Source organism: Hippocampus comes, unplaced genomic scaffold, assembly GCF_001891065.2.
Source record: "Hippocampus comes isolate QL1 unplaced genomic scaffold, H_comes_QL1_v1.1 scaffold123, whole genome shotgun sequence".
Classification (NCBI taxonomy): Eukaryota; Metazoa; Chordata; class Actinopteri; order Syngnathiformes; family Syngnathidae; genus Hippocampus; species Hippocampus comes.
In genome coordinates this window covers 912,648-939,432 of record NW_017804997.1, presented here as the reverse complement: position 1 = coordinate 939,432, position 26,785 = coordinate 912,648, and the positions used below count along the sequence as shown (strand labels likewise).

General features: G+C 45.0%; 1 protein-coding gene across 2 annotated transcripts; it reads left to right on the top strand.

Annotated features, from left to right (window-relative positions):
* The first annotated feature begins 16,290 nt into the window (after positions 1–16,290).
* gtf3c4 (general transcription factor IIIC, polypeptide 4) lies at positions 16,291–23,966 on the top strand. 2 transcript variants are annotated; one of them, XM_019894858.1, is made up of 6 exons: positions 16,505–16,617; positions 17,045–17,936; positions 18,318–20,024; positions 21,722–21,852; positions 21,974–22,062; positions 23,765–23,966. In XM_019894858.1, exons 3-6 carry the CDS (start codon positions 18,348–18,350, stop codon positions 23,827–23,829), a joined length of 1,962 nt encoding a protein of 653 aa, XP_019750417.1. In that variant the 5' UTR covers positions 16,505–16,617; positions 17,045–17,936; positions 18,318–18,347; the 3' UTR covers positions 23,830–23,966. The 2 variants fall into 2 exon arrangements, with proteins under 2 accessions (XP_019750410.1, XP_019750417.1); XM_019894851.1 differs by lacking the exon at positions 17,045–17,936 and having other exon boundaries at positions 16,291–16,617.
* Positions 23,967–26,785: the final 2,819 nt, after the last annotated feature.

Here is a 26,785-nt window from a genome sequence, read left to right as displayed (position 1 = left end):
GCAGGAGATGGAGATGGTCATCTGCTCACAGTACAACCACTGCAGCCAAAAGAAGGAGCGAGCTAGAATCGAACACGGTACAAAATACGATGTGAAATGTCACAATCAGACTAAGATGGTGCTCTATTTCCTGCGGTGCGTACTGACACCGTTTGAGCGTGTTCCGAATTGATGAAAGCGCAGCCCATTCAGGAGCATCCTCCCAATGTCAAAGCACGTGCGCCGGCAGCAGCAGATGGCATGAAACAGTTGGCAAGAGTGAGCGAGCGTGAATATCTGTTTACTAATAACCCTTTAATTACTTCAGATGGGCAACGGGATCAAACATCGACAGCCACACAGGAATTAGCCTTAAATGAGACTGGACGGAGACGCTGGGCGAACTCCTTATGTTGCCTTAAAGACTTTCGCAGGGAGAAACGGCGCTGAGGAAAACAGTTATTGGCCCAACGTTGATTAAATATTCTCTTTTTTTTTTAATCCCCCCTGCTCTGAACGATAATCGAACAGCATACGCTTTAATATGAACCTGAGAGGGCACAATTAAGGATTCAATGAGAGGAGCTGATGCTTTTTGTGGGGGGTGGATCGCTTGGTTATCGTCAAGACACAAATGAGTGTTTTCTATGTTTCATCAAAAACGATACAGAAGGTGCAAAAAGCACATACAGCAATTTGGGCATTTTATCCAGTAAGCAATGCACAATGCACACTGCACCCATAGAACAAAACGGTCTTCTTTAATTTGAACAAGACTGACATTTCTATGATTATTGACACTGCACATATAGAGTATTACATAGTGTATATCTTCAGACGCAATTTCATCTTCCACATGCAAAATACAAGTAATGCCTGTCACTGGTGCAAAGAGGCTTGTTTTGTACACTTAATACATACACCCGAGCTCATCTGTGGCATCGTTGAATGTTATGAAGCTGCTTTGGGAGCTAAATCCCAGCTGTGTGTGTAAATGTCATGGAAAATTCCTTAGCCTGCAACAATAATGCTCTGCCTTTCCATTTTGTTCCGCTCAAACCCACCTTTTTGGGGCGAGCATGCCACAAAGATGAGCAGCCCCCACCCCAACCTCGTGCCTCCTTTCCGCCTTTCATTACGTGAACGGCGGAGCGCGTGCCGTTCGTATGCCGCTGCCCTTTTCCTACGCGATGCATGGAGAGAGCATAGATTTTAATGACGGGACCTTTACTTTCCAACAGAGGTGAGGTGGGAGGAAAATAAATTGCTGTTCAAAAGCAGATAATACTCCTGGCATTGTGAGATGGGGCATCTGTGTTGTGATCACTGCTAAGCTGAGCCCAACCTGTATAAATCAGGATATAAATAGCCTCATCTAGGCTTGTGCTTGAGTGCTGCGGAACGGGCTTAATATATGCATATAGGTGTGTGCGGCCTCTGAGGGAAACGAGAATGTCCAGAGTACAAGCTGCAGCTTTGAGGACAGTCCTACGTGTCTCTTTGTGTGCGTGCGTGTGTGTGGTCCTGTGTGCACATACTTGTGACAGAGCGCTCGGCAAAGCTAAATCCCACTCAAGTGTAAGGCAAACAGTGGTGGTGGTGTGTGGTTATTGTATTTTCTTAGCTCGGATCCCTGTAAAGATCTCCAGGCCTGCGCTGCCTGTCGCCACGGCCATCCCGCCATCAGGGGCCAGCTTCGCTCTGCAGCCAGAGCCTTGGCGCAGGCCCCGCAAGGAAATTAAAAGGGGATTAAGGCTGGCGGACACTTTGTGGCCGCTTCCTTATTTGTGTGTGTGTGTGTGTGTGTGTGTGTGTGTGTGTGTGTGTGTGTGTGTGTGTGTGTGTGTGTGTGTGGAGGATGGTGTGGCAGAGTGTGCTCTGGCTTGATAGGGACTTTGGGTGTCTGGCAAAGGTTGTGAAATGTTCAAAATGGGATATATATTCCTAATATATGAGCCGACACACCCCTGTTCCGATATGAGATATTTGTGACCCCCCCCCCACCCCCGAAAGAATTAGACCAAAATGAATAATTTTAAAATAGTTTTTTTTTTTTCAACTATAATTGCAGGGTGAGCAACAATTTATCTTTTGTGTGTACATTTATTTCGATATGACTCTAAAGCTAGCGGCAATCAGGTTAGCCAAAGCTAGCGACATGAGGCGAACCCAATTCATGCCTATTTGAGATTTAGTCATTTAAATAAGTTGTTTGTACACGATATGAGTGTGACAAAGTAAATTGTGAACTGCAGATGAATGCAATTCGAAAACACAACCCACATACAGTGACAAAGAATCCATTTTGGGGTTATGATGAGTAGCAAAATCGTGGTCCTCTCTCAAGACACTTGACTTGCTCTTTATCCGATCGGTGCCGCATGATGTTGGCCGACGCGCATGCGCCGCAGCAAGATGTCTGTGGTTGCGATGCACATCAGGCAGCTTGGGTTTACTGTCTCTTTGTGTTAGAACTCAATATAATTGCTGCAGGGGAAACAAACTGTATGGATGCCAGTGTTTGGTCTGCTAATTAGCAGTTTGTATCTGTAATGAATAGGCTTTACCAGTCAACAGGGTTCCCGCTCACAGGCCCCCACCAGCCCGTGACAGAAATCCAGGCGGCATGCCTTCCCCCGCAATATCACACCGCTGAGCCTCAAGGAGACGATCTCTCACTGATGCACTCAGCGGAAATCATTGGACACAATCTTTGTGTTTCCAGTTTGACAGCAAGTAGTCGTTTTCCAGAGGATTGAGCAAGCACCATTCCAGTAATTCAAATTAGCGACATGTCTTTTCGAAGGCCAACGTAAATGTTGATTAGATTAATTTTCATGTCAACACATTCAAAGAAAACCTGGATTTGATGAGGGAAATTTTATTGATGTGGAGAAGAGATGGATGGATGGGTTAATTGAAGAACACATTTTTAGTGACATTGAATTGTGACTCCCGGCACTCGTCGGGCAAATAATTTGACAGATGATGAGGGGACAGGTTCCGCAAAACAACCATTCTGTCAAAATTGAGAATATTTGCAGTTAAAGCATTCGAGAGCTTATTTGTGGACAAAAAGTCAAATCAATTCATTCTCGATTTGATTGACAACAGAAAGGCTTTTGATTAGAAGCGACTAGCATGCTAAAGTTGTGTACTAAATGACATATTTCTTGGCCTTCTGTATTATGTGGCTTTCTCTTCAGAACCACACAAATGGCCCGGAAAGAAGTTATCACTGCACAACTCGGATGGGTTAAGAAGTATGTTGAACTTTATTTGGGATGAAGTGCTCAGCAGGAGGAGGTAATTAAGCTACAGCAGTTTTCGCAGAACTCACCTATAAAGATGTGAACTGGACGCATTACCTCGAGTACATTAAAACACAGAAGAATGGTGTTGAATTATATTACCGGGATGGATTAACATTTCAGTGTTTAATGTTACATCTGCAGTGTGACCTTAAATTTTCGCATAGTCACCACCTGACTTGCTTTCGGGCAACACGGATTCATTTCTCACTTTCTGAAAGTCTGAATGCTTTTCTCTCTCTCTCTCTCTACTAGTTTACAACATAAAATCTGTGAGGTTTTTTTGTTTGTTTTGTTTTTGTTTTAATCAATCTGTCCACAAAGTGTTGTCTCCACGGTTGTTGCAAATAGAAAGTTGATATGAGTCATTGCGAGCACAAGGTGGGGCGAGGTGTGGCCTGACGGCAAATATCTAAATTATCCCGAGCACAGTGGCACTCTGGCTTTCTCTGGGTCTGGTGTTAAATAGACTTGTCAGCACTGTCTATCTGATTTCCCCCTTCACGTGAGCCCATTGGCCGCTCGCCGCCGCTCCTTGCCGGCTGCCGGCCCGCATCTTACCTGCAATTCATCAGCTACGGAGCACATTGGCTCAGTCGCCGTCGAGCGCACGCCGCGTTGCGGCGGAGTCAGCCAGCCCGCCAAGGAAGAGCAAAAAAAAAAAGAAAAAAGAAAAAAGAATCACCTTCCAAAAGTCTGCAACAGAGGACGGGGAGTGGGCCAGAATTTTACCTGAATGCCTTGGGCAGGAAAGCACGTTTGAACTTGAAGGTGTTTGTGTGGTGGTGTTTGTGCAAAAAAAAAAAAAAAAAAATAGAAGAAGAAAAAAGATGTAAGGGGAGTTCAGGTAGAAGGGTGTCATCCTGGGGAACACAACAAAGGCTCTGTTGGGCTTCAGGTGAGGACAGAGAATTTGGGACGCAAGGCAGGGAGCTTTGGCACTTGGGCACGAGCCACTGGCCAGCTCGCAGCGCTCTACTGAGTTGAAGGGCACCGCAACACTGACGGGAATGATGGGCAGCGGAGGGAGGGGGACGGAAAAAGGGACAACGAGGTTACTGGGAAGAAAAAAAAAAGTCGCTCGATATTGCAGCATGATGCTAAGCTCAGAGTGCTTAAGTATTTACTTGTTATGAATAATAACTACGGCACGCTAACAAAGCACTTGTTTAATATGAAGAGGGCTCCAGAGGAGCGAGGATCTTTCCAGCGGACTTTTAACGGAGCGACCGACTCAAAGGCGGCCTGCGGGAAATGCCAAAGCGCCATAAACCTTCCACCTCCCATCTGCATTCAAAAACACTTTCCGTCCCTTTCCGCTGTCCGTGCTGTCTCTGTGCTGAATAAAACATTAAACGCCATTCTGAGATATTAACCTACTTAATTTAAAAAAAAAAAAAAAAAAAAATAGCGAGCTCCACGATGAATGCCTATTTGGTTGGCATTCAATGCTGCCCAGCTGTCACCACCAAGCCTGTAACCTAAATTATCCAGCGATGCACTTTCACTCCTGTTAAGGGAATAAACACTCCTTAAACACTTCAAAAGGCTGGAGTTTTAATTCCCTACACTTCTTAAGTTCAGTAATTATTCAATCTGGGTGATAATGAGCGCCTGTTCGACCTTGAGGATAATAATATTTCCCTTTTATGTCGCTGTTTAAAGTTTTCCAGGCTAATTTAGGAAAACATTGCTTAATCTTTCGGCAAGAGAAGCAAAACAGTTCGCTCAGAAAGCCTAAGATTCATAGTGGTACCTACCACCAATTAAGTGTTAGGGGTAGTGGGGGGGTGAGACAGGCAAAGGGGGTCTATGACCATGGATTTAACAATCGTAACCTCCTGTTCTAAAGATAAGCTGCAATCACATCAGCGGGGGATCTTGAACTGGGAAGGAAAATGTTTGCTTGGGAAAATATGCAGGACAGACGGGGGAAGTAAGCATGAAAAGGAATAACGCGGTGGGAGGTAATGTGGACCTAAACGACTGTTTGAGTGTGTGTGTGTGTGTGTGTGTGTGTGTGTGTGTGTGTGTGTGTGTGTGTGTGTGTGTGTGTTTGTGTGTCAGCATGCTCATTTGTGATGGGCCTGAACAGAACCCAGACGGGTGCCCGTACTGAGACCCCACGCTTAATTGGCCACTCAAATGTTACCGGGTCCCTTCCCAAAATGACTTGGAGGTGCCACATGGCCAAAGAGTGCTTGCGGCGAATGCAAACGGAGCTGAGGCTTGAAGCACCTCCTGCAGCACAAGTGTTTTCGCTCCGTCAAGGTTTTCCCCGCATATCACCTCTCACTGTGACAACCTAGCCAAAATTAACCCCTCGGCTAGTTTTGTGCCCAAGGGATGGACGCATCGTATTGTTCTTGAATGCAAGTTTGAGGCTTCGCTGATCTTACCGAGAGTACGCGTGACAAATTCATGTCGATTTGCAGAAGCCGGCGCTTTTCATTTTACAATGACGAGCAATTCAAACGTGCACCGGAGCAAGACAGGAGCAGATTTGTGATTTTTTTCCAGTTCATCAAAGCCTCCACCAGCTAATCCCTTTTTTATATAAATAGCTCATTTGGTGGAGAGGGTAGCTGCCACATAGAGCTCATACCCTTCTGTCCGTGAAGCTACAGCCAGGATAAACTGCGTGTTGGATTGGCACACGGGCAGCCTGGGGCCTGCTGCTGCGCTGGCCGCCACTACAGATGGAGGGCAGGGCTGGGCAATGCCAACTTGTCAGTCGGATTAAAACGACTCATTTATTCACTGAAGTATCGTGCAAAGCGACCGGGCCAAAGTGGGGTGAGGGAAAAGGGGGGTGAGGGGCGTAGTGGGTCGAACAGCGGCGAAACGAGGGGCATCTTGGATGCAAGGTAGGCTCTCTTCAGCCCTCCCGCCGTTCTGCCTTTTGCCTGTTACTTATCTGTCTCGGGCTGCCAGAAGCCATTACCACAGAGTACGGAAGGCAGCCGGCAGGGTGGCATCTCCTCGTGCCCGATAACAGATTGCCGCTCGGCCGCGGTGGCGGAGAAGGTGACGGGTGGGCAGCCATTGGCTCCATTCAGCAGGAAGTGAACGCTGAGGGCTGGAGAAGGAGGCGGAGGAGGTAGAGTGGATGACAAGACCTGGTTGCGTGATAGCCTGAGTTACTTAAAGGGACGAGGGCCCTTCCTTCAAGAGCAGCAAGCTGCCGCCGTGGTGGTTGCAGGCATGACACGATGGCAGGGAAAGAGATGGTGGCCCCTGCTGCAAAGTTGCCTGGTTGTGCCCTGCGGGACACCACTCACTGCACCGAACCTTAGCGAAGATCCGTAGAGGACGACTCGGCCTGTTTAATAACCTCTCAAACTTCAGAGGAGCTTCAAACATCCATCTTACACTCTTCAAAGTCATGGCAGTGTTTTGAGGAACACGTTCAGGCCCGGGTCCAAAATGAGAGGGCAGAATGCCTAAAGGTCAAAAACGAACTGCCAGAATGTCCACAAAACTTTGTGATGCAATTTGGAATGGGCCAAGGAACAAACCAAGAAATGATCGTGAAGTATTATTTTGTTTGGTTGATATCTTATTCCCCTTGGCTTACTTACTGACACGAGACGACCGTGATACATTTTTAAAACAATTTTTTTACCACCTTCCTTCTTTCAGGAAAAATGGTCACAAAATATCCAAACAAAGGAGCAATGTATATAAAGTAAATTATTTGGAAATTAAATGCGCAACAATCTCCTTAAGTAATTTTCTTTTAATGAGGTGCAAAGGGAAAATGATATCAGATATCAGCGATCTAAACGGACAAGAGAAACTTCGAACAACATCACCAAACACTCCTTGATATGAAACGTAAAAAAAGCGACGTACATAATTGAACAATCAAACAGCTGAGCTCAAAACTGCCCAATTTGGACCATTGACCATCCAGAGCTGCGTCTTCATCCACGAGGTCATCAAGGGGAAAGGTTTTATCGGCTTTAATTAATCGCGATAGCTGTAATTTACAGGTTTGCAGGAGGGAAAAGTCGGCAGGATTCACACTTGTGTGGATCAGCATCTGTCGCCATTACTGCACAGTGCACGCAGCCGGCCAGTCGGCTGCCATAAACAACGAGAGGCGTGTGACAGATTAGCAACGCGGGCTAAAGGACCTTCCACTGACACATCATTTCTCTTGCTAAGCGAGTTTGTTTTGCGGCAGATGTCACCAATAAAAACAGAAAGGCGGGAGACGGGGAAGGGAGGTGGCCACACAAGAGGTGGCTTTTGTTCCAGATTCAGAGAGGAGGACGGGGAAAGGAGCAGCGCAGGAAGTCGAGCTCGAAGGCTACTTAGTAGCAAAGGGGGACCTGTTTCCAAGTCTGCCTCACTTTTTAACTGAGCAGGAACAGGAGAGCCAAGGCAGGCCAACTTCATACCGCATGTTTGTACTGATTGTAATTATCCTCACTGCTTTCATTTTTAGCGCTGAAACGGGAATTGCAGTGCCATTTGCATCAGACTGTGGAGTGCATTTGACAGGGAGTCATTGCCCAGGCTAAGCATTTTCTCATCGTATGGATGAGCATTTTGTTTTAACGCCGCACTGGAAATGGTTTCCACACATTTTGCTGACTTTTCTCTTTCGTTGCGTTTCTCCTTGTCTGGTCCCAAGATGCTCTTAGATTGGTCGTATCATTCAAGTGCTAATTAGCTCGCTGTTTCTACCTGCATCTGCCTCATTGGCCAACGCACAAGTTGTCTGGCCAGCTCTTGAACTCGAGGCTTTGACTCTCTTCATCTTGACATCTTGACCTCCCGAAAGAGAAACATTTGTGATGCCTGAGGTCAGGGCGTCACACTCCTTCTAACGCAGTGTTTCTCAATTATTTTCTGTCATGCCCACCCTAGGAAGAAGAAAACATCTCGCGACCGCCCTCCCCGTGCGACTATAAATCGTATCATTTGTCTATAAAATTGTTAGAAGTACACCTCTGCATAACACGGCATTCTTATTAACCTATAAGAGAATAAAAAAAGAAAGAAATATGGACCAACTTACAACAAAGAATAGCTTTCTTAACTGTAACAGAAAAGATTTAAAGTGCATCTGAAATTCAAAAATAAAATTCAATCCCTAATTAAACTGTAAACATTTTCGACTGACGATGTCAAACCATAAGATACTGAAATTGAAATCAATAAATAATAATGCATTCAAACTGATCACCAACATTAACTCAAGAGCACAATATAAAAAAATACTTTAACCTGCAAAACAAAAATATATAAAATAATTTGTGCAGATTTTTTTTTTTTAATCAAAGATGATGTCTGGATTTATGGCTACAATGAGTACGTTTTGCAATGCACAGCTTTTCGAAGCGAGGTTTGAAGCAGGACACAGCAACTCTCGGCTCCTGCTCAATGTGTAGCCGGGACCTGTATTTTAGTTTACTGGAGTAGCAGTCACAAAGCGAGATGATTGTTGGCAATATTCGGCACGTTTTCGCTTAAGAAACTCAAGCGGCTTATCAGCGTGATTGGGGTGTAATGTCTTTAAGTGACGCCTTAAATTATTTGGCTTCATGCTGTCCGCGACCAACATTTATAGACAGCATAAACACATCGGTCTTTACTTGTCTCCCACCGTAGTCACACTGAAGCCAAGCGCTACGTACGCTTCGTCGTATTTCCTCCCTTCGAATGCTCCCTGCGCAAACTCTGCCAATGAGAGCGCCACTGCCCCCTAATGTAGTGGAGGTGCAACTGCTTTTTATTCTCGGACAGTAAAAAAAAAAAATCTAAATTAAAAATCATGTTCCCCAAGGTCAAACGCGCCCCCCTTGAGGGAGCCAAGTTGGTGCGCCCCACTATTTGAGAAACACTGTTCTAACGTGACTTTGTGGACTGCGGCTTTGTGTACTGGGCCAAAGTCATGTGAGAACAGAAAACCAGTCCTCTCACTACTAAGATCCAAAATCGTAGGTGATAATTTTCATGTCTACTCACTACAACAGACTGCATGTAGGCATTGTTGGCATTATGTGTACAAGTGGTGAAGTTGGCCGTAGTGAGGTTGAAGTGATGGAATTGGAAGGGATAGTGGAAGAGGCAAAAATGAACGATTCAGTTGAAGGGAATTTCCTCACAGCCCAGGGGTAATGTCACTTGATTGCTTCTCGTGACTGACTCCAAAAAATTGAGACGTTCCAATTGGCAATACGGCTTGAGATAATAGTATAGATTTTTTTCCAGGGTTTTCCAAAATGTTTGGACAAACAGAGAAGTTCTCCCTGCCACTTCTTATTTTACCTGCGCTATGCTGGCACTGCTGTGCGTGCTGGTTTGCGGCTGACTTTCAGACGAGGCATTTCAAGACGTAAATTCGCAATCCATCTCATCTTCACTAGATCACATTGCATGTGCTGAATTAATCAATTTGCATATACTGCCCTGGAACCTCTTCCTCCAGAGAAATGCACAAAATTACTGCACAGTTTATTTTGCATGTTTGGCAGAAGCAATGCTGGGTCCATGCGGCTAGTCAATCAGCCTACATTTCTGTCTCTGTGAGCAATCAAGTCAATGCCGTTTTTTCATGTGCACACCTTGCGTAAATCAGGCCTCAATGGAATTCAAAATGTTTTAGTAAGTTCAAAAGACAGGGGGGTTGTCTTGTACAGCTCGGAATATCACTGGGCACACGAAAAAAAATGGATGATCTTAGTTGAACTATATCAGTCAACTAAGAACTAAGTTGACACCTTGATCTGTTGTCAGCCTACAACAGCTGGAAATGAAGGTTTATGAGATTACCAATCTTCACGCACATTTGAGACCAGTGGTTCCCAACCTTTTTTGTCCCAGGGAGCAGTTTAATGTCAGACGATATTTTCAGGGACCAGCCTTTAAGGTGTGACGGATAAATACAACAAAATAATATGCTATGACCTGCATAAAAACTGTGGTATATTCAAAACATAATAATAAACACGAATCATGACACGAGGAACGTCCTATCTGGCCACAATACTCTGTGGTCGCTATGGTAACGTTTAAACATGCCTTCAAAATCAGATACGCCGCAAATACAAAGTGCATGAGGAATACAACTCACCATCGCGCATATGATGCAGAGTGGGCTTGGTGCGTGGGAATCTCCTGTTGCGATAAATCTGTATTACAAGTAGGACTCCTGACATTGTTGATTAAATGTAGCCTTTTTTTTCTTGAAGGTCATAGGTTCCTCTTCTGTTCCCCGGCTGGGCCTTTTCCCCTTCCCAAAGAAACTTTCCAAAGACCTTTTTTTTTACTCATTTTGCTAGCACCCGGGTTTCATTTTAGCGGTAACCTATCACGTGACAGCGAAGCGCGCTTTGATCTGCGTCAAGTGTGACGTACTGTAGACGGATGTAATAAGAGGATCCAGTAGATTTTCAAAATAAAACATCTTTCAGAGTCCGAAATAAATAAAACGGAAGTAATGCAAGTTATTTATTCTGTCTGTGCGGCCCGGTACCACATGACCCACGGACGTGTTTTCGACCACTGCTATCTGAGCTGGAAAATACAGGCCCTCCACCAAAGAGTTTGAACTTGAAGAAGCCTGTAAAATAAACAATATACAACGTACTATCAGGGACCTTCACACAACAGCAATGGGCTGCTGGTGCAGGTGTACATCGACTCCTAACAGCCGTCACATCTATGACACAGGCCAGGCGCTTGGTGTCCAAAGGTATGGTCCTGTCTTGTTCAATATCTAACGGAAGACTGCCTGGTGGCCCCACACTGCCAGCCCTCAGAATCTTCTCTGACTTCTACTCATGAGTGCCATATGGACGAGCGAGCCCCATTCCATTAGCAAGAACCGAACAGAGAATAGAAGCAGGCCGGGGCCCAGCCCTCCTGGCCTTCCCCTGGCACTGCCACGGGGCATGCCCTACCCACCGCCAGCTGCCCGCACCGGGTCAAAAGACACAACAGCCGCCGGCTGCCTGAGTTTGGCAGCAACCTGACGCTCAGTACACCGAGACGCAATCCATCAAAGTAGAGGAGCTTCCAAGGAAGTGTAAACAACAGATTCCCTTTGGACAATTTCTTCAGAAAGCAAAAATGTAACGTAAATGACACTTAGAACGAAGCAAATAACCGCACGGTTGGGTTTGTTTAAATACTGCGGGTGGTCCATCCACGGCGCTTCCGGTTTGAACAGTTAAGTGGCGGGTTTTGAACTAAACAACGCGTTCAAGAGTTATTTGACAGCAACTTGATATGTGCATCCTGTACATATTGCATGATTTGAGCAGAGATCCTTTGTGTTTGCTGTGCGTCCGTTTTGCACTTGTCACCTGTTTTATAAACATTGCGACTGTTTACCAGCAATAAACAGGAGGAACACTTCACCATATATTGTCCGTGCAGTAAGAACATTATACAGTAAAAGCCTATTCTTCAAAAATGGGTTGTTCCAAACTCTTCCCTATCTTTCAGTGATCAGATAACATGTTAGTTCAACGGTGCACATGTGCTAAGACGAGGATGTCAGTCATAACTGGTCATTCTTTGCTTCCTACTGGCCTGCATTGTTACATGAATTCTCAGCATGTTATTCCCTCACGGCAGCTTTTTCCTCGACTCCTGACAACGCATCACCTTGACCTTTAACGGGTGAGTGAACATCCCTGAGGGAAGCTAAACAAAAGGCCATCACTGTGTTTCCTACTGATATCGCTGATGTGATATCAATTGGTATCTTGTAGAGAGGGGGATTTGCTTCGAAGCTGCATGAAGCTCTCTTCATCTCACAGTCTGTCTGGTTAGAGGCTGTCACCGTGTATAAAAAAAAAGAAAAAAAGAGGTGGCGGGGGGTGTGGGGAGGGGGCTTAACCACCACCCATCACCCAAAGGGCCGCATGGGAGGGCAGCGGGAGCACTGATTGAGAGCAGCACCTGTCAGGTGAGTGTTTCGCAATTTGACGGTGCAGAAAGAGCGTCGAATGGACTGCTTGCACCGCGAATCTCTGACGTGGCGACCCACCGGGCTCCCGCGGGTCGCCGGAGGGCGGATGCCATGAACCTGCACACAGAGGCTCATCCCGGGACCACATCTCTGCTAATCTAATCTCCCCTACAAAAAAAAAAAAAAGCGCCAATATGCTCTAAATGCATGTCATTATCATCATCATGATTCTAGCACTAATTCTGTGTTGTGGGTAACGTGCTGCAGCGGCGCCCTCGCGGGACATGTCTGAGAGACTGAGTGATTAAAACATGTATGATGAAGCACGCATCAAAACGTCCCTGCAGGCTTCCACGCAAGATACTTGTAAGCGTCTCCGATGCCACTTGGAGGCAGCCCACAGCGGAGGAGGTGCTCGAGTGAGGCTGATGAAGAACCCCCACACCCCGGTCATCGCAAGCATGCAGTTAGATATGCAATGGGACTGACCTGAGCTGACCTCATCTGTATCCACAAATCCGCATTATACCTTCGGTCATGACTTGAGTGGCCGCTACTCCGCCGACGTTAGGGGAGGAAAAGCCGATTTTCTATTTCAATCAAAGCCGGTTTTCTCCGGCCTGCGTGTATGTGTTTCTGTGTGGCTGGAAAGGCGAGGATAAAGTTTTGTGACAGCATTTGATGAATGTTTAATCCAACATTCATACATGGCAAACTGGGATTTGGTTCCCCAGTCAACCTCCCGGCAAAGACACACAGCAGGTGTGTGAAATATTCATTCACGACACGCTTCATTAACAATGAAACACGCCGTGGTCGCCTTTCATGTATTCATTTCGATTATTGAAACAAAAGACAGAAAGATGGGCCATTAAAACATAGTGGGCGTGCTATTCTATATTTGTCTTACAGATTTGTAACCATTTGTTTTGTGACAAATAACTCTGTCTGCTGAAATCCCGTCGAGCCACACAGCGTTCGCGTTGCGCGCTGTGACAAATGTCTACCGCGACACTTCGGCTCTGCATGCCACGACAGCAGTTTGACCCCTGACCTGTCCAGGAACATCTGCTAACTCGTCACATCAAGCATTCTGATTAATGCCCGAGTCATGTACTAATCACTGTTGCTATTTGTATTAATTAACACCGCAAAAAGACAGTGAATGATTTGTCATCTGCGCTGACTGACAGCAGAGGAATCGAGTGACAGATGTCATGCCTTCCAGGGATGGAATCTGTTAGCTTGACTTCACAAAGTGATGGCTATGTCACAATGGAGTGTCGGGGCCTTTTCAGGATAGACCCCGCCTCTTTGAATGGATGCGTCATGTAGATTACCAAATTTCCCAGTGGAGATCATTAAAGTTTCATCTAATCTCATTTAATTAAAACAAGAATGTGCAAGTCCTTGACACGCTGTCCAAAGCTATATTGTTCGACCGCATCAGGGCTCTGTTGAAGTCATAAAACAAACAAAAATGTTGTCATGTGACATTTCCAGACACAGTTTTAAGGTCAATGCACCTTTATAGAAAAGCCCATACATACATCGTATTATTGCCAACCAAAATGGTGCACGTTAGCCTTTGCTCACAGACTATCTACATTTTGCTGGTTTTGGTGAATAAATAATGCGACGGCAGGATTCACTCCAGTGCAAAAGCAACTGCCGCCTTTGTTGTTTTGAACACCCTTTTCACATCACACTAAACCAGTGGTGCCCAACCTTTTCTGACCAAAGATCTACTCTTCGATCAACCAACCAAATATGCAGGTATATTAATAATGCACACAGGCACACAAATATATTTTTTTCTCCGATTTCCCTCTATACTCCTCGCGATTGAGTTGAGACCACTCCGCAAGCTACCGGTCGATCGCGATCAACGTATTGGGCACCCCTGCACTAAACAGGACCATTTTCTTAAAACTCTGAGTCACTGCGAAGTCGCACCAGTAAAAAAAAAAATCATGGAGAGGGGGCGGGGGGGGATCTTGAGCATAAGTTGAATTTTTGTGTGTGTGTGTGTGTGGGGGGGGGATGTTTCTACAAAAATCAAGATCAAGATTTCTTACTCGCAACCCAAATCCCGTCCACCAATCGTAATTGCATTCGCAATTGTGTGTGCTAAATACGAATATAATCCTCCTTGAAGCAAAATGACACCGCATGGCAATTTTGCGCAGTTGGCAGATCCGGGCTGAGCACAATGAGTACATCGGCTGCCACAAGTGTTGGCATGAGTAATCACATTTCTGCCCGCCTTTCCACGCGCAAACCTTTCGCAAAACAGGCCCTCTGCGGCGGAATGTGATTGGCATTCAAGTGGAGCGATGAGTTCAAAAGGACATCGTCTCAGAGATCATGCACGTGTTCTCCCCATTTGATCAGCGCCGGCTCTGACAGCTGACGGGTCAAAACTCCACAATAATCACCTTGTGCATAAAAACGATACATCTGTTTTACATTTTCACATTAAAGCGCCTACACCTTTTCTTCCTCGCGGAGAAACATGAAGGCGTCGCCCTCCACGTTTGTCTTCCCTCTCACGGTTGATTACCACTTCTGTTTATGGCTGCAAGATGTACTCGCCATCAGTTATTGTGAATATTTATCTGAGGTATTTGACGCATACTCAGGTATGACAGCTGTGACATAAAATGAATTGGCTGTTTACAACCTTTCTCCTCACAAAACCATCTGGGAAGGGCTGGATAAAACCTGGGCAGGCATTTTCAATTGGCCTGCTTTGTTTGAAGCTTGGTTCTCTCCCAAGGTTATGAACGAAAAGTCTATTTTTGAAAGCCCATCGCAAATTAAAACCTACATCGGAATCAGGGTAGTGAATATTTGATCTAGGAAGTCATATTGTTTTCTGGCAGCCTTGATCTCTCAAACAGTGCAACTTTGGGAAACAAATGCAAATAGATCATGCGGGCAAATAAAAACGAATAACATACGGGCAGTGTTTAGGTTTAGGCTTAGTGTAGTCTATTTTACTTGTCATTCAGTGGACTTTCAGCATGTTTCTGAGTTTGTAGCATCCATATTTCCAGCATCCTTGGGTAATATATCGGCGGAATTTTCACTCGTTCTCAATTTGATGAACATGTTTGAACAATCTGTGTGTGTTTTTATAATCTTACTTTGAGCTGAGGATCTGTGCCAATCGGCACTCCCCCTCTCATATTTTCCGTTGTCTTATTCTCGTGTTAGAGGCCTATGAATGTTCCAGCTTGAACATGAAAAACTTGAGATGACACTAAATGGTGGACACATGAAAGTCTACACACCCCCGTCCAAAGGAATTCAAGCCTCACAAAGACCAAATGTAACTGTTTACATTGACCTTTCAGAGTATATTATCTCAGCGTCATTTAGAGAGGTTAGGTTTACATTTTGAAGCAGATTTTCATTTCATTTCATTGTTCATGGTTCGGACAACATGATGCAGATGCGTTCGGAGATATACCATATTTGAGAAAATTTATAATCACATTTGTACCGATGAAATGTACATGGAGCGTTTCTCCCATGTTGCATTTTCTCCATGGCGACAGAAAATGTGAAAACGCTGCAGATAAATGAATGTACAGTATAGTATTAGACAGCCCGAGCAGCGATGCAAGATGTCCAGCTTCACTTCACACTATGGCGAGTAAGAGGCATTGTGAGTCATTAAAATGGCAGGCTAATTTTTTTTTTTTATCCACTGCACATTAGTTTGCATTGCATTTGCATTTTAAAACTCATTCACTCCCAAAGACGTTTTTTATATGTCTTTTCAGACCTGGTTTAGAATTGGCTGGTACTGAATGAGTTTTTAATGCACTTAGTACAGCATGGTTGGTTGTAAGTGCACTTACACTAAAGAAATGCAAGGATTTATATTATAAGCAGATAATTAATCTTAATCTAATTACAAGCAACAAACAAAAAAAGTGTAAACGACAAACCAATAGGCAACGTAAAATAAACATACGGTACTGTACAAAAATTAGTTTTTTTTATATTTGGGGAAAACGAGGAAATGACGTCGCTGATGACGCCATTTCCCCCCAAAAAACAACAAATATGGCGGCCCCCGCTGATCCTGCTCATGTTGCAGATACTCAGCCCACAATTGACCTGATTCAGATGGATTTAAAATCCGCCGAGGATAGTGTCGCAAGTACGCGGGACGTGCCGGTGAAACGCGATCCGGCAGTCCCGCTCTTGTCCCCGCTGAGCGGCACCCAGTCGCTTGTTTGGTCGCAGGATCACCGGCTAGCAGTGTGTACCGCCAGCTCCTTGGCAGTCATGGAGCTCGTTTGCGACATTCATAGCAGAAAACAGGAGCTGATATTCAACAGGACTTCAATTCCCGTACCCCTCAAAACTTACGAAATGCGGGTAATTATGCTTTTACTTTGATCACTTCAAACACGAGGGCAACGGGCTCAAAAACGTCTACAAAGTTTGACTACAGTCAGCCGTAGCTCAAATAGTCTACTTTTGTCAAGTAAAGACGAGTACACGTGTGGGGAGAAAAAACGACTCCGGTAGAAGCAGCGATTGAACTATTTTTCATTAAGGCAAACACGTGCAGCCTCTGAAATAAACCTGAATCCAAAAATAAATCTGACTTGTTGCTGCTAATTTCAGTATATACCCATTTTGATAAATGTGCTCACAGTAAGAACATAGATGGCTTTCGTTGGATGAGGTTTTTATGCCATCAAAACGTCTTCCCATAGCTTTCGTAATGTTGTGTCGCATTAAAAAAAGATGCATTTGCTAACGGTAGCAGAAACTGTACTGTATTTGTGTTTTTTTCCAGATGAGCAAGTTTTATAACACAAGAATAACTATTATGCGGCACACAAAAGGAATAAACTGCCATCAAAAGTTAAGTCAGTCCAGAGTACAAATGCTTTTACATCCAGGTTAAAAACTTTGCTTATTTTCCCCATACTTTCGATTAAAGTCCTTTTTTTAAAATTATTTTTTTCTTGAAGTTATTTCAGAAAGTTCGTACCTGTACTTGCATTTCTTTACTTTTCTGTTAACGTGTTTAAATGGTGTCGATATACATTCCGGTCATTTTTGGAAGGTACTTTTATTGTCTCTGTTTGTATCTGCTTGTAGTTGTCTTTGCTTGTGTGAAAATTTGAGTTTCAAGTGTGCTATATAAATAAAACTACCTTGTCTTGCTTTTCCTACATGCTGGTGTTTGTTTTTTCTTTTTTTTTTATGGTTGAAGGAGCCACTCAGAGTGTGGTCGGGTGCCACCAGTTGCTCATCCCTGAATTACGTATTCTGTAGAGGTTTAAAAAGAGTAGCAGACCTCTTGATAGAGTAAGGAGAATAAAGTGTTCAAATGTAGAAACTAAAAGTTATGGTCTTTTCAAACTACATGACTTTTTGTCGTTCATGACGGTCACACTGTCAGACTAGCAGGTGAATATCATTGGACTTAAGCTAGATGTCACACGACAAGTCCGTCACTGACCAGATGCTACCCAATTGTCGCGTACTAATGACAAGATTCAGTGCACCGGCGCGGGGCTGGCGGCTGTCAAAGTCTTGTCGACGGAAGCATTATATGCACGTACGTTTTGTTTTCTGCTCAGAAAAGTCAAAAGAATTATTAAAAAAAAAAAGAAGATATAACGGACCTGCTCCTGAATGGTGGCGAGAGGGCGGTATGGATTCTCCCAAAGGAACTCGAGGTAACAAATTTGTTGAATGACACCACGTTTGCTCATCAGCTACTAGCTTTGCAGTTGGAGTGTTGCAGAGGAGGGTTCTCGTCATAAACCGGAGGGCACTGTCTACCTCTTGGTGCCTCACGAACAATCGTTGTCACGACATGGGCTATGACGCGTCAAGGCAACTCAAAATCGTCTACGAGACACGACATTTGTCTGTTGGCTCAAAATCCTGTCGTCTGATGTGGGCATTGGTTGTCAGAAAAATAAACACTCACGCGAATTACAAGGACAGACCCTTGACTGGTGAATGCAATTTGATAATGCAGAGATCGCTTCTCTTTTTGATGACCTTTGGATTTCTCCTCGTAATTGTTATGTGTGTGTATGTTAAATGTATAGGTTGGAGCCCCAACAGAGCAGAGGAAGGCCATGAAGCACTTTACCGCGCACTCCGACCTGCCCACCAAGCAAGAGTTTCAACTGGATCGAGTGATGAATCCCTTGGGAGGAGTCCACAAAGGAATTAAATACGCCAGTTGGTCGCCTCTTGGCTGCGATTCCAGCGGGCGCTGCTTGCTAGCGTGCCTAACTCTTGACCACAGACTCACCGTCCATCACAGCCACCAGCGTCTCGGATGGAGCACGCTGGTCGATCTCAGCGCTAAATACGGCGAGATGCTACAAGAACGAGGTTACGCCCAACTGGATGCCAAGCCGCCTGAGAAAAACCTGTTGGACTTTGAGGAGCTGCAGTGGCGCTACCAAATGCAGACCCCTGTGAGGATGGAGTGGTCCGGCGTTTACACGCTCAAACAGGTGCAGCCCGACAACTCCTGCGTTCATGTGAAGATGGTCCTCCTCGCCGTCCTGATGGAAAACGGCGACCTCGTTTTGTGGAAGTTTGCGCTGCCCTTTGAGAACGGCGCCGATGTTGTTTTTTACGACGCCATCGCGTCAGGTGTGAGCTCTCCCAGCGATTTGGCCTGGTGGGAATATGAACACGCCGACCGGCGAATGAGCGGCTTGATCGTCGGCAGCGAGTTGGGCCCCGTGACGATCATGCCGGTCAGCTTGGCGGGGGTCAAAGGTTACTTCACCCTGCGACACCCCGTCATCCTCTGGAAGGAGTGTGACCGGATGGCGGCGGAGAACATCAAATGCGTCCCGTTGGTCCACCCGCTTCACAAAACGAGATGCAGCCTCATCGTGGCGTCTCGCGGTTGCTACGTCCTCTGGTGTTTGCTCACGATTTCGCCAGCCGGACTAAACGTGAACATCTCTCACCTGGCGGGCCTCTACTCCCTCCCCGTGGTGTCGCTCGCCGTCAGCCGGCACGGCGTCGTGTACACGTGCTCCACCGACGGCTGGATCAAGAAGCTGACGCCAAAATTCACAGAAAGAACTTTGACTTTCCAACAAGAGGAGATGTTGTGCCCCGAAGGTTTGACGAACCGACGTCTGTATGGGATTGCGGTGAGCCACAACGAAGCGTATCTCGCTCTGGTCAGCACGCAACGTTTGGTCGACTCATTTCACCCAATTCTCAGCAACTACCACGTGCACTTTCTCGCATTGAAATTGCCAGAAACAGCAGCCGGGCTTCTGCTCAAATCCCCCACCGAGAACCTGTACAAGGAGGCCGACCTGCTGGACCTTGTGAGGTGGAACGTCTTAAAGAACAAAAGTATTCCTCGGGCCTTGCAGCAGGAGCTTGAGCAGAAGATCCGAGAGGTGGACTCCCCTTACCTCTGGCGCTTGAAGCTGTTTTTGCTTCGTTTTCTGCACCAGTCCCTTCAGACGCCGCAGACAGTCCGCCACTGGAAACCTTCTCAAGAGGTCTGCGGTGCACTCATGCAGGACCAGGACGGTGAAGAGGACAAAGATTTGGCCGGCGAGTGCCACGCTATCGGCGAAGCGAATCCGGACGAGCAGGTGGAGCAGGTGCGGGCGGGGATGCGTTTGGTGGAGAGCCACCTTGTGAGAGAGAACATGAAGAAGTTGCTTGGGGAGGTCTACCTCAACACGCACATAACGCAGAAGACGTGCATTCCCACCAGCGGCCTGGCTGAGCACCTCTTGAAGGTCTCCGATGACAAAAATGCAGAGGTAACACCCTCTTCACCATCTTCCATCAAATGAATGGGGCTGACACGCCTTTGCGCCTTTTGTTGTGATGGATGAAGTTAGATGTCCGAGTGCGGGGGTCGGCAACACGCGGCTCCAGAGCCGCATGTGGCTCTTTAGTGAAAACTAGTGGCTCCCTGGAGCTTTATAAAAAATGTTTGAAAATGGAAAAAGATTTTGATAGTAGGCTAATATAGCTCAAATAGATATAGATACATGATGCAGCTCCGAAAAAGGAGAGCTGTGGTGTTGGTTTTTTTTTTAAAACGTACACTTTATTGATGCTTTTAACAGTCTTGACAAACGCGAACACAGACACATCTGCGTCCGACTCCGTGCCTTCTTCTCTCTTCTCTTTCGACTCGCGAGGCGTTCAAAGACAGCCTCCGAAAAACGGAAATGAATGATCACTTCAATGACACTATGAAAAGCGGATATAATGCACCAAAACAGAAAATCAAGCAAGGAAATCACAAAATAAATTCTATGGGGGCGTTTGTGAACACACGACAAAGGAATGAATAACATCAACAATTCGGAGACAGTCCAGTCTCCTACATACGTACAGCATGGGTTTGTTTCCTTCATTGTAAGTTTTATAGAAGGCTTTTATTTTGTTGCGGCTCCAGACATGTTTTTTTTGTCCTATATGGCTCTTTCAACATTTTGGGTTGCCGACCCCTGTCCTAGTGGCTATCTTTTCTCTTCAAGTTGCAAACCTTGAACATTCCTTTTTTTTTTTTTTTTTTTGTTCTTGTCATTTTTGGAAATCAATCTTGAATCCAAATTCACTAATCGTCCTCTGTGATGCTTCATGACCTGCCCTCTGCATTCTGCATCAAAGCATACTAGTGGGTAGCTAGTTTCATGCGCCCCCCCCCCCCCAAAACAATTTTCTTAAGTACTAGTGCAGGTTGGTGCGAATTCAGATAAAAAAAAAAATATATATATAATTAAACGGTATCAGCGATAACATATCGCAATGGAACACTTCGCTACTGATCAGTCATCCACAGTTTCACAAATCATGGTCGAAGTCAAAATTGTTCAAACGTTTGAGACGTATTTTGCACAAATTTGGTCACTACCAAATCCTACAACTTTTTTGGGGGGGATGGGGGGGTTCAACCTTTAAGGTACTACCGAAATGAGAATTGAAATAATCTGGTCTCGCATCAAATTGTTTCCATTCGTTAAGTTCACACGCAAGTAACGTGTTTTATTTGACACAAATCCAGTGGCACCTTGAGACGTGATCAGTGACCCAATTTACACTTTTTTTCAAGATGCGAATCGTGTATTGGCTTTTTTTTTTCTTATTCTTGCTTTGCGAGCGTAAACTTGAGATCGGAGTGATGTAGGGCAGCTGACATAACTCGCCTCACAACAAGCGGGAGTTTGGCAGATTTATATCATATAAATATTCAAAAACAGCTTAAAGACGTTTATAGGCATACCGGATGGGTACTTTTTTTTTGTGCTGACCGATAAGGGTCCGTGCTACTGAGTGCTTCTAGATACGTTTGAGCTAATGAAAATCTCTTATTTAATGCTGTTCACTGATAGAACTGTTCAGTACATGAAATCATGGCCACCTCGTCCTCTTGCACTTCAAAGTAAATCTCACTCGTAGGGCTCTTGGATTCAACGTGTCCATATGTTTGTCTGTGGGCTCTTAGGTCCTGATTGGTCACATCAAGAAAAAGATGAACAAGCAGACGTTCCCAGAGTGCTGCAGCTTGTGTCAAGAGGTGCTGCCCTTCACCGACCACAAGCAAGCGGTGTGCCAAAACGGTCACATGTGGCTCAGGTAGACAGCCCGCACCCAGCATTTGACACTTTTGGGACCCCGGAATTAAGACCCCTCTTTTTGCTATTTGCACATGCGACCCATTCATTGCTTCAACTTTCTGTGTCGGGATCTCGTTTAGGTGTGTGCTCTCCTATCAGGCGTGCCAGTCTCTGACTTTCAGACGCTGCCTCTTGCAGGATAGCATCTCTGGAATCCCACAGTACGAAGGTCAGCCGCTCGTCCTGTCCTATTCCTTTTGGGTTTATAACTGCCTGCCATCTGATGCTTTTAAGGAAACTGCAGCAACTCAAAAATTAGGACCTGGTGCGAATTCAGATTAAAAAAACAAAATAAAACTGTATCAGCAATGACGTAACACGAGGGAACACTACTGCTACTGATCAGTCATCCACAACTCAAAAATTAGGACCACCACTTTTGCGTTTGTTTTTTTCTCTTTTGAAACTGTGTATGGCCCAAAATTTTGCACTGGGACCGACCACACACCCTGGAGACCCCCCTACTGCTCCCATGCTCCGAACTGATTGAACGTTATGTAGGTATATGTGCATCAGGGGCAAAATGGGAAAATGATGCCCCTGATCCCTCTTGACAGCGCCACAAAACAAGCTTTGTCCCAGATGTTTCAGGTTTTGATGTTGGTATGATCACAAATTCGCATTTTACAACACCCAGAAGGCATCTGATGATGTTCTGCCAACTGGATGAAAATGCAAGGGAGGAAGAGCATATGCTCATCAGTTAGCGGCGGTCTTTAAATCTCACAAACGGGCATTGTGCTGCAGGTACTAGGGTCATTCAATAAATAAGGTGATTTTTTTGGATAGACAGAAGCTTACTTTTTTTTCTTTCTTTCTTCAACATAGTCTCCCAGCACTGTGACACACTTTTCCCATCTGTGCACAAGCTTCCATATTCTCTCAGCGTAAAAATCCTTGGACTGATGTCTCAGCCAGTCGCTCACAATACTTTTGACTTCATTGTCACTTTCAAACTTGGTGCCTCTCGTGAACGATTTTATGGGGCCAAACAGGTGAAAGTTTGAAGGGGCAAGATCTGGGCTGTAAAGGGGATGAGGGAGCAGTTCCCAGCCCAGCTTGTTGATGGTCTGCACCGTTTGGGCTGCCGTGTGAGGCCTTGCATTGTCATGACGCAAGATGACTCTTTCTGACTGATGACCCCTGCGTTTGTTCTTTCTGTCTTTCTTGACCTGCCTCAGCAGTTTGCAGTAGTTGGCACCAAGTTTGAAAGTGACGATGAAGTCAAAAGTGTTTGTGAGCGACTGGCTGAGACATCAGTCCAAAGATTTTGACGCTGAGGGAATATGGAAGCTTGTGCACAGATGGGAAAAGTGTGTGACAGTGCTGCGAGACTTGTTTGAAGAAAAAAAAAGTAAGCTTCTGTCTGTATTAGAAGCCCTTATACTGAAAAATTCACCTTATTTATTGAATGACCCTCGTACAAATAAATTCACTTGGGTCTCAGCTTACACTCAGAACTCAAAACATCAAATCAGGGACCATTTCAAGCAAGTTTTCTTGAAGTAGACATGGATTCGAATTCTATATTGGGGCTGTGAAAACGTCTATGCAAGGGGCACATTCTTGAGTTTAAAAACGTGGCTGTGAATCATCCAAAATCGCTTTCATAAAATAATGGTTGAAATGTATTATTGAGTATAAATTCTCAGTTAGTAACCTATTATTTAATACAGTAAATAAACACACCGCTAAATTAAAGCCACCAATCAATGCCACATATTTAGTGGTGGTTGGCTGTGTACCGAAGAAACGCATTCGACAAATGTCACCGACATCGTAGAACTGCCTGATACAAGTGGAAAGGTTTTGTTCAAAGGTAGCTTTTTTTTTTTTTTTTAATATTGCATTGTTGATTTGTTCCCCCCCAGACCCACCGTGGATAAAGAAGATACTCCAGACGTCGTGCTCGCTCTGCGACTCGCCAATGATCTAGAGACGAACGACCGCGGCGCTATCGGCGCCTTCCCGCAAAAAAAAACGCCTCCGGTTTACAATCGCTTCAACGCGACTCTTAATTATATCATGTTGATATTTATGTCTTCAAATTGGAAATAAAAGTCTTTGAAGATATGGTGACGCTTGTATTTTGTCACCAGCGGAGCCTGTAAATGAAGCTGCCGAGGCTTTGAATTAGTATTTTAATGAGGTCAAATGTGGACTCAAAACTTGCTAGCCCCCCCCCCCCCCAAAAAAAAATCTCACTCAGACACTCATTGTACAAGGATACAAAGGCAAGTTTGAAATGTGGTTATATCTGGAGGCTTTCATTATTCAGTAGAACTGGAGGGCACCATAAATAAGTTGCCTCGTTCCGCCAACACACACACACACACACACACACACACACACACACACACACACACACACACACACACACACACACACACACACACACACACACACACACACACATTTCTCCTGTATTTCCAAACCTTTGGTGTAGTTTTATTGCAAGTAAGTGGAACTTACTTACCGCTAGACCTATTTTAGTAATATTATACTTTTTTTTTTTTTTTGAGTGCAACAAATAATACATTCTGAATAAAACATAGTCTTGGCAAAAAAAAAATCTTCGCGTACCTACTTTAATTGGCAGCGTAAAACAATTTCCATGCTTTGGGAGGAGGAGGAGGGCGGCGGTGCTCAGTCATTCTTTCAGATGAGGACTTCCGCTAATGTAAACGCAGAATAGAAGAAACGGCGAGGCAGATGAGATGAGCAAGAGGCAGGAAGAAAGTGAAAAGTGTGCTTAAAAACCTGCCGTGCTACCTCCCGCGGGAGCGGCTTGTAATGAGATTCAGCAGTAATGAGGGACAGAACATGGTGCCAGATGTGATTCTAATTCTAATCAAGTAGGGGAGGGTGGTGGCGAGGGCGTGTGAGCATATTGTTAGGTACAATTTAAGTTTTTTTTTTTTTTTTTCAAATTTGGAGGAAGCGGGGCCTATGGGGAGTGGGAACAGTCTTGGTGGCATGTTCTCCAGCCCTCTGTTGGGCCCATTTCCTTGCAGTGTGATGTGTTGGCATCTTGGGATCAAAGAGCAAGATGGGCCTGAGAGACCACGCCCCTTTTTTTCCCCCTTTTTTTAAGGACCCACAGTCGAGCAGAGAATATTATCCTGACCTCGCTGCAGGTATTCACTTCAACTCCAGAACAGTGGGTGGTCCGCTACAAAAAGTGTTTCCAGAATTCAGACGGTGTACAAAGTGTTGTTGTCGAAGCTACCTAACACTCCACTTCCTGCAGTACTGCTTATGTGGTATGGTATGGACACGTAAGTTATCAACATGCTGAAAACGTGGCACGGCACATAATTTACGGCATGGGTGCCAAACCCATTTTTGTCGCGGGCCACATTTTAGTTAACGTTTGCCTTGGAGGGCCATTTTGACTGAAATCATATAAAGAAGTCAAGAATAACGATTTATTCAACTATTGTTTAAGTTGCTGTAATGAGGTATTTGGCAAGAAGAAAATGCTTACAATATCTATCTTATTTATTACATATGAGAATTAGAAATTTTGGTCCATATTTTAGCAAGCATCATGGAAGTTGCCATGTTTGATTTGCCTTCTCGGACCGCATAAAATGATGTGGCGGGCCAGATCTGGCCCCCGGGCCTTGACTTTGACATGTGTGCTTGACGGGATATCACTCCCTCAGACATCCACAATGCCTCACTATGTTCAAGATGCAAATAACGTCAGGTTTTCGGTTGAGCGCCTTTAATTGAGTTCGAGGGTGTCATCAAATCAAGCATCCTCGTGTATTTCCGTATTCATTTACTATGAGTTTTGTGGCATGCACAAAACATGCCATTTATTTAAGAGGCAGTTCCCTTAGTGGGGAAACATAATACCGTCAAATTGAAGTAAATATATTCTGCGCAGCAACACTTTATCAGACGTGAAGAGCAAGTGGAGTCTGATTACTTAACTGGAAAGAGTAACGCAGCAGATACATTACAAATGGCTGTTTACCGACATCACTGGTTGCATTGTTTCAAACAATTTGAACGGAGCTGGCCTACTTTGAGGTAACTGCTGCGGAAACATTTCCCATTCTGTGGCATGTTTACAGCTGCCCTTTATTTGAACGGTGATCCACGAGGGTTTCGTCTGCCTTCCAGCCTATGTCAGCTTGGGGCAGGCTCCAGCTGTGCGCCTGACCAGGATTAGCAGTCAGACGAGTGGAGGTTTACTTCCCAAAAGTCTGAGCAAAATAACTTTAAAAATACGACAGCATCTCGTTTGGGTCAAGGCTTTTTGTGCTGCCTGTGCGTTCGGATGTGAGGTTGAAGTTCCTGTCACGGAATCTGTGGAGGCAGACCGAGGGCGGCAGTTTTTGGTTGATCCTCCTCCTACTTCGACAATCAACTTGCCAAAAAGCACCTCTACCAGTAATTACCTGCTTCTCCTCCCATCTCCCCCACCATCTCGCCTCCCAAGGCTTCAAACGGGTCTATTTTTTTTTTTGGCTCTCTTTACATACAATATTTATACCCTTTATGTTAGTGTCAGGATGGCGCGGCTCACTAATGGAACCTTTTCACACCTTAATTCCATGTGATATTCCTTTTGTTTACACTTGATTTGGAACATGATCCTCCCCGCCGTATTGTCTCAAGAGTATCAGTTCATTGCGTCGCGTTCAGTTTATGCTGGGAAGCGAAGCCCGCATCACCTGATGTGATAATGATGCGTTTCAGTGTTTTCTGTTCACAGGGGTCTGGTTAGCAGAGTGGGAACCAGCTGCCATGAAAGACATTCGGTTTCGACATGTCTGCTACTACTCCCGGATTTTCACTCCCATAAATTCCACATCTGTCATACTTTAAAAATATTTCATGAAAAGCAGTGTGTTTTTCAAAAGCCACGAATCAATTTT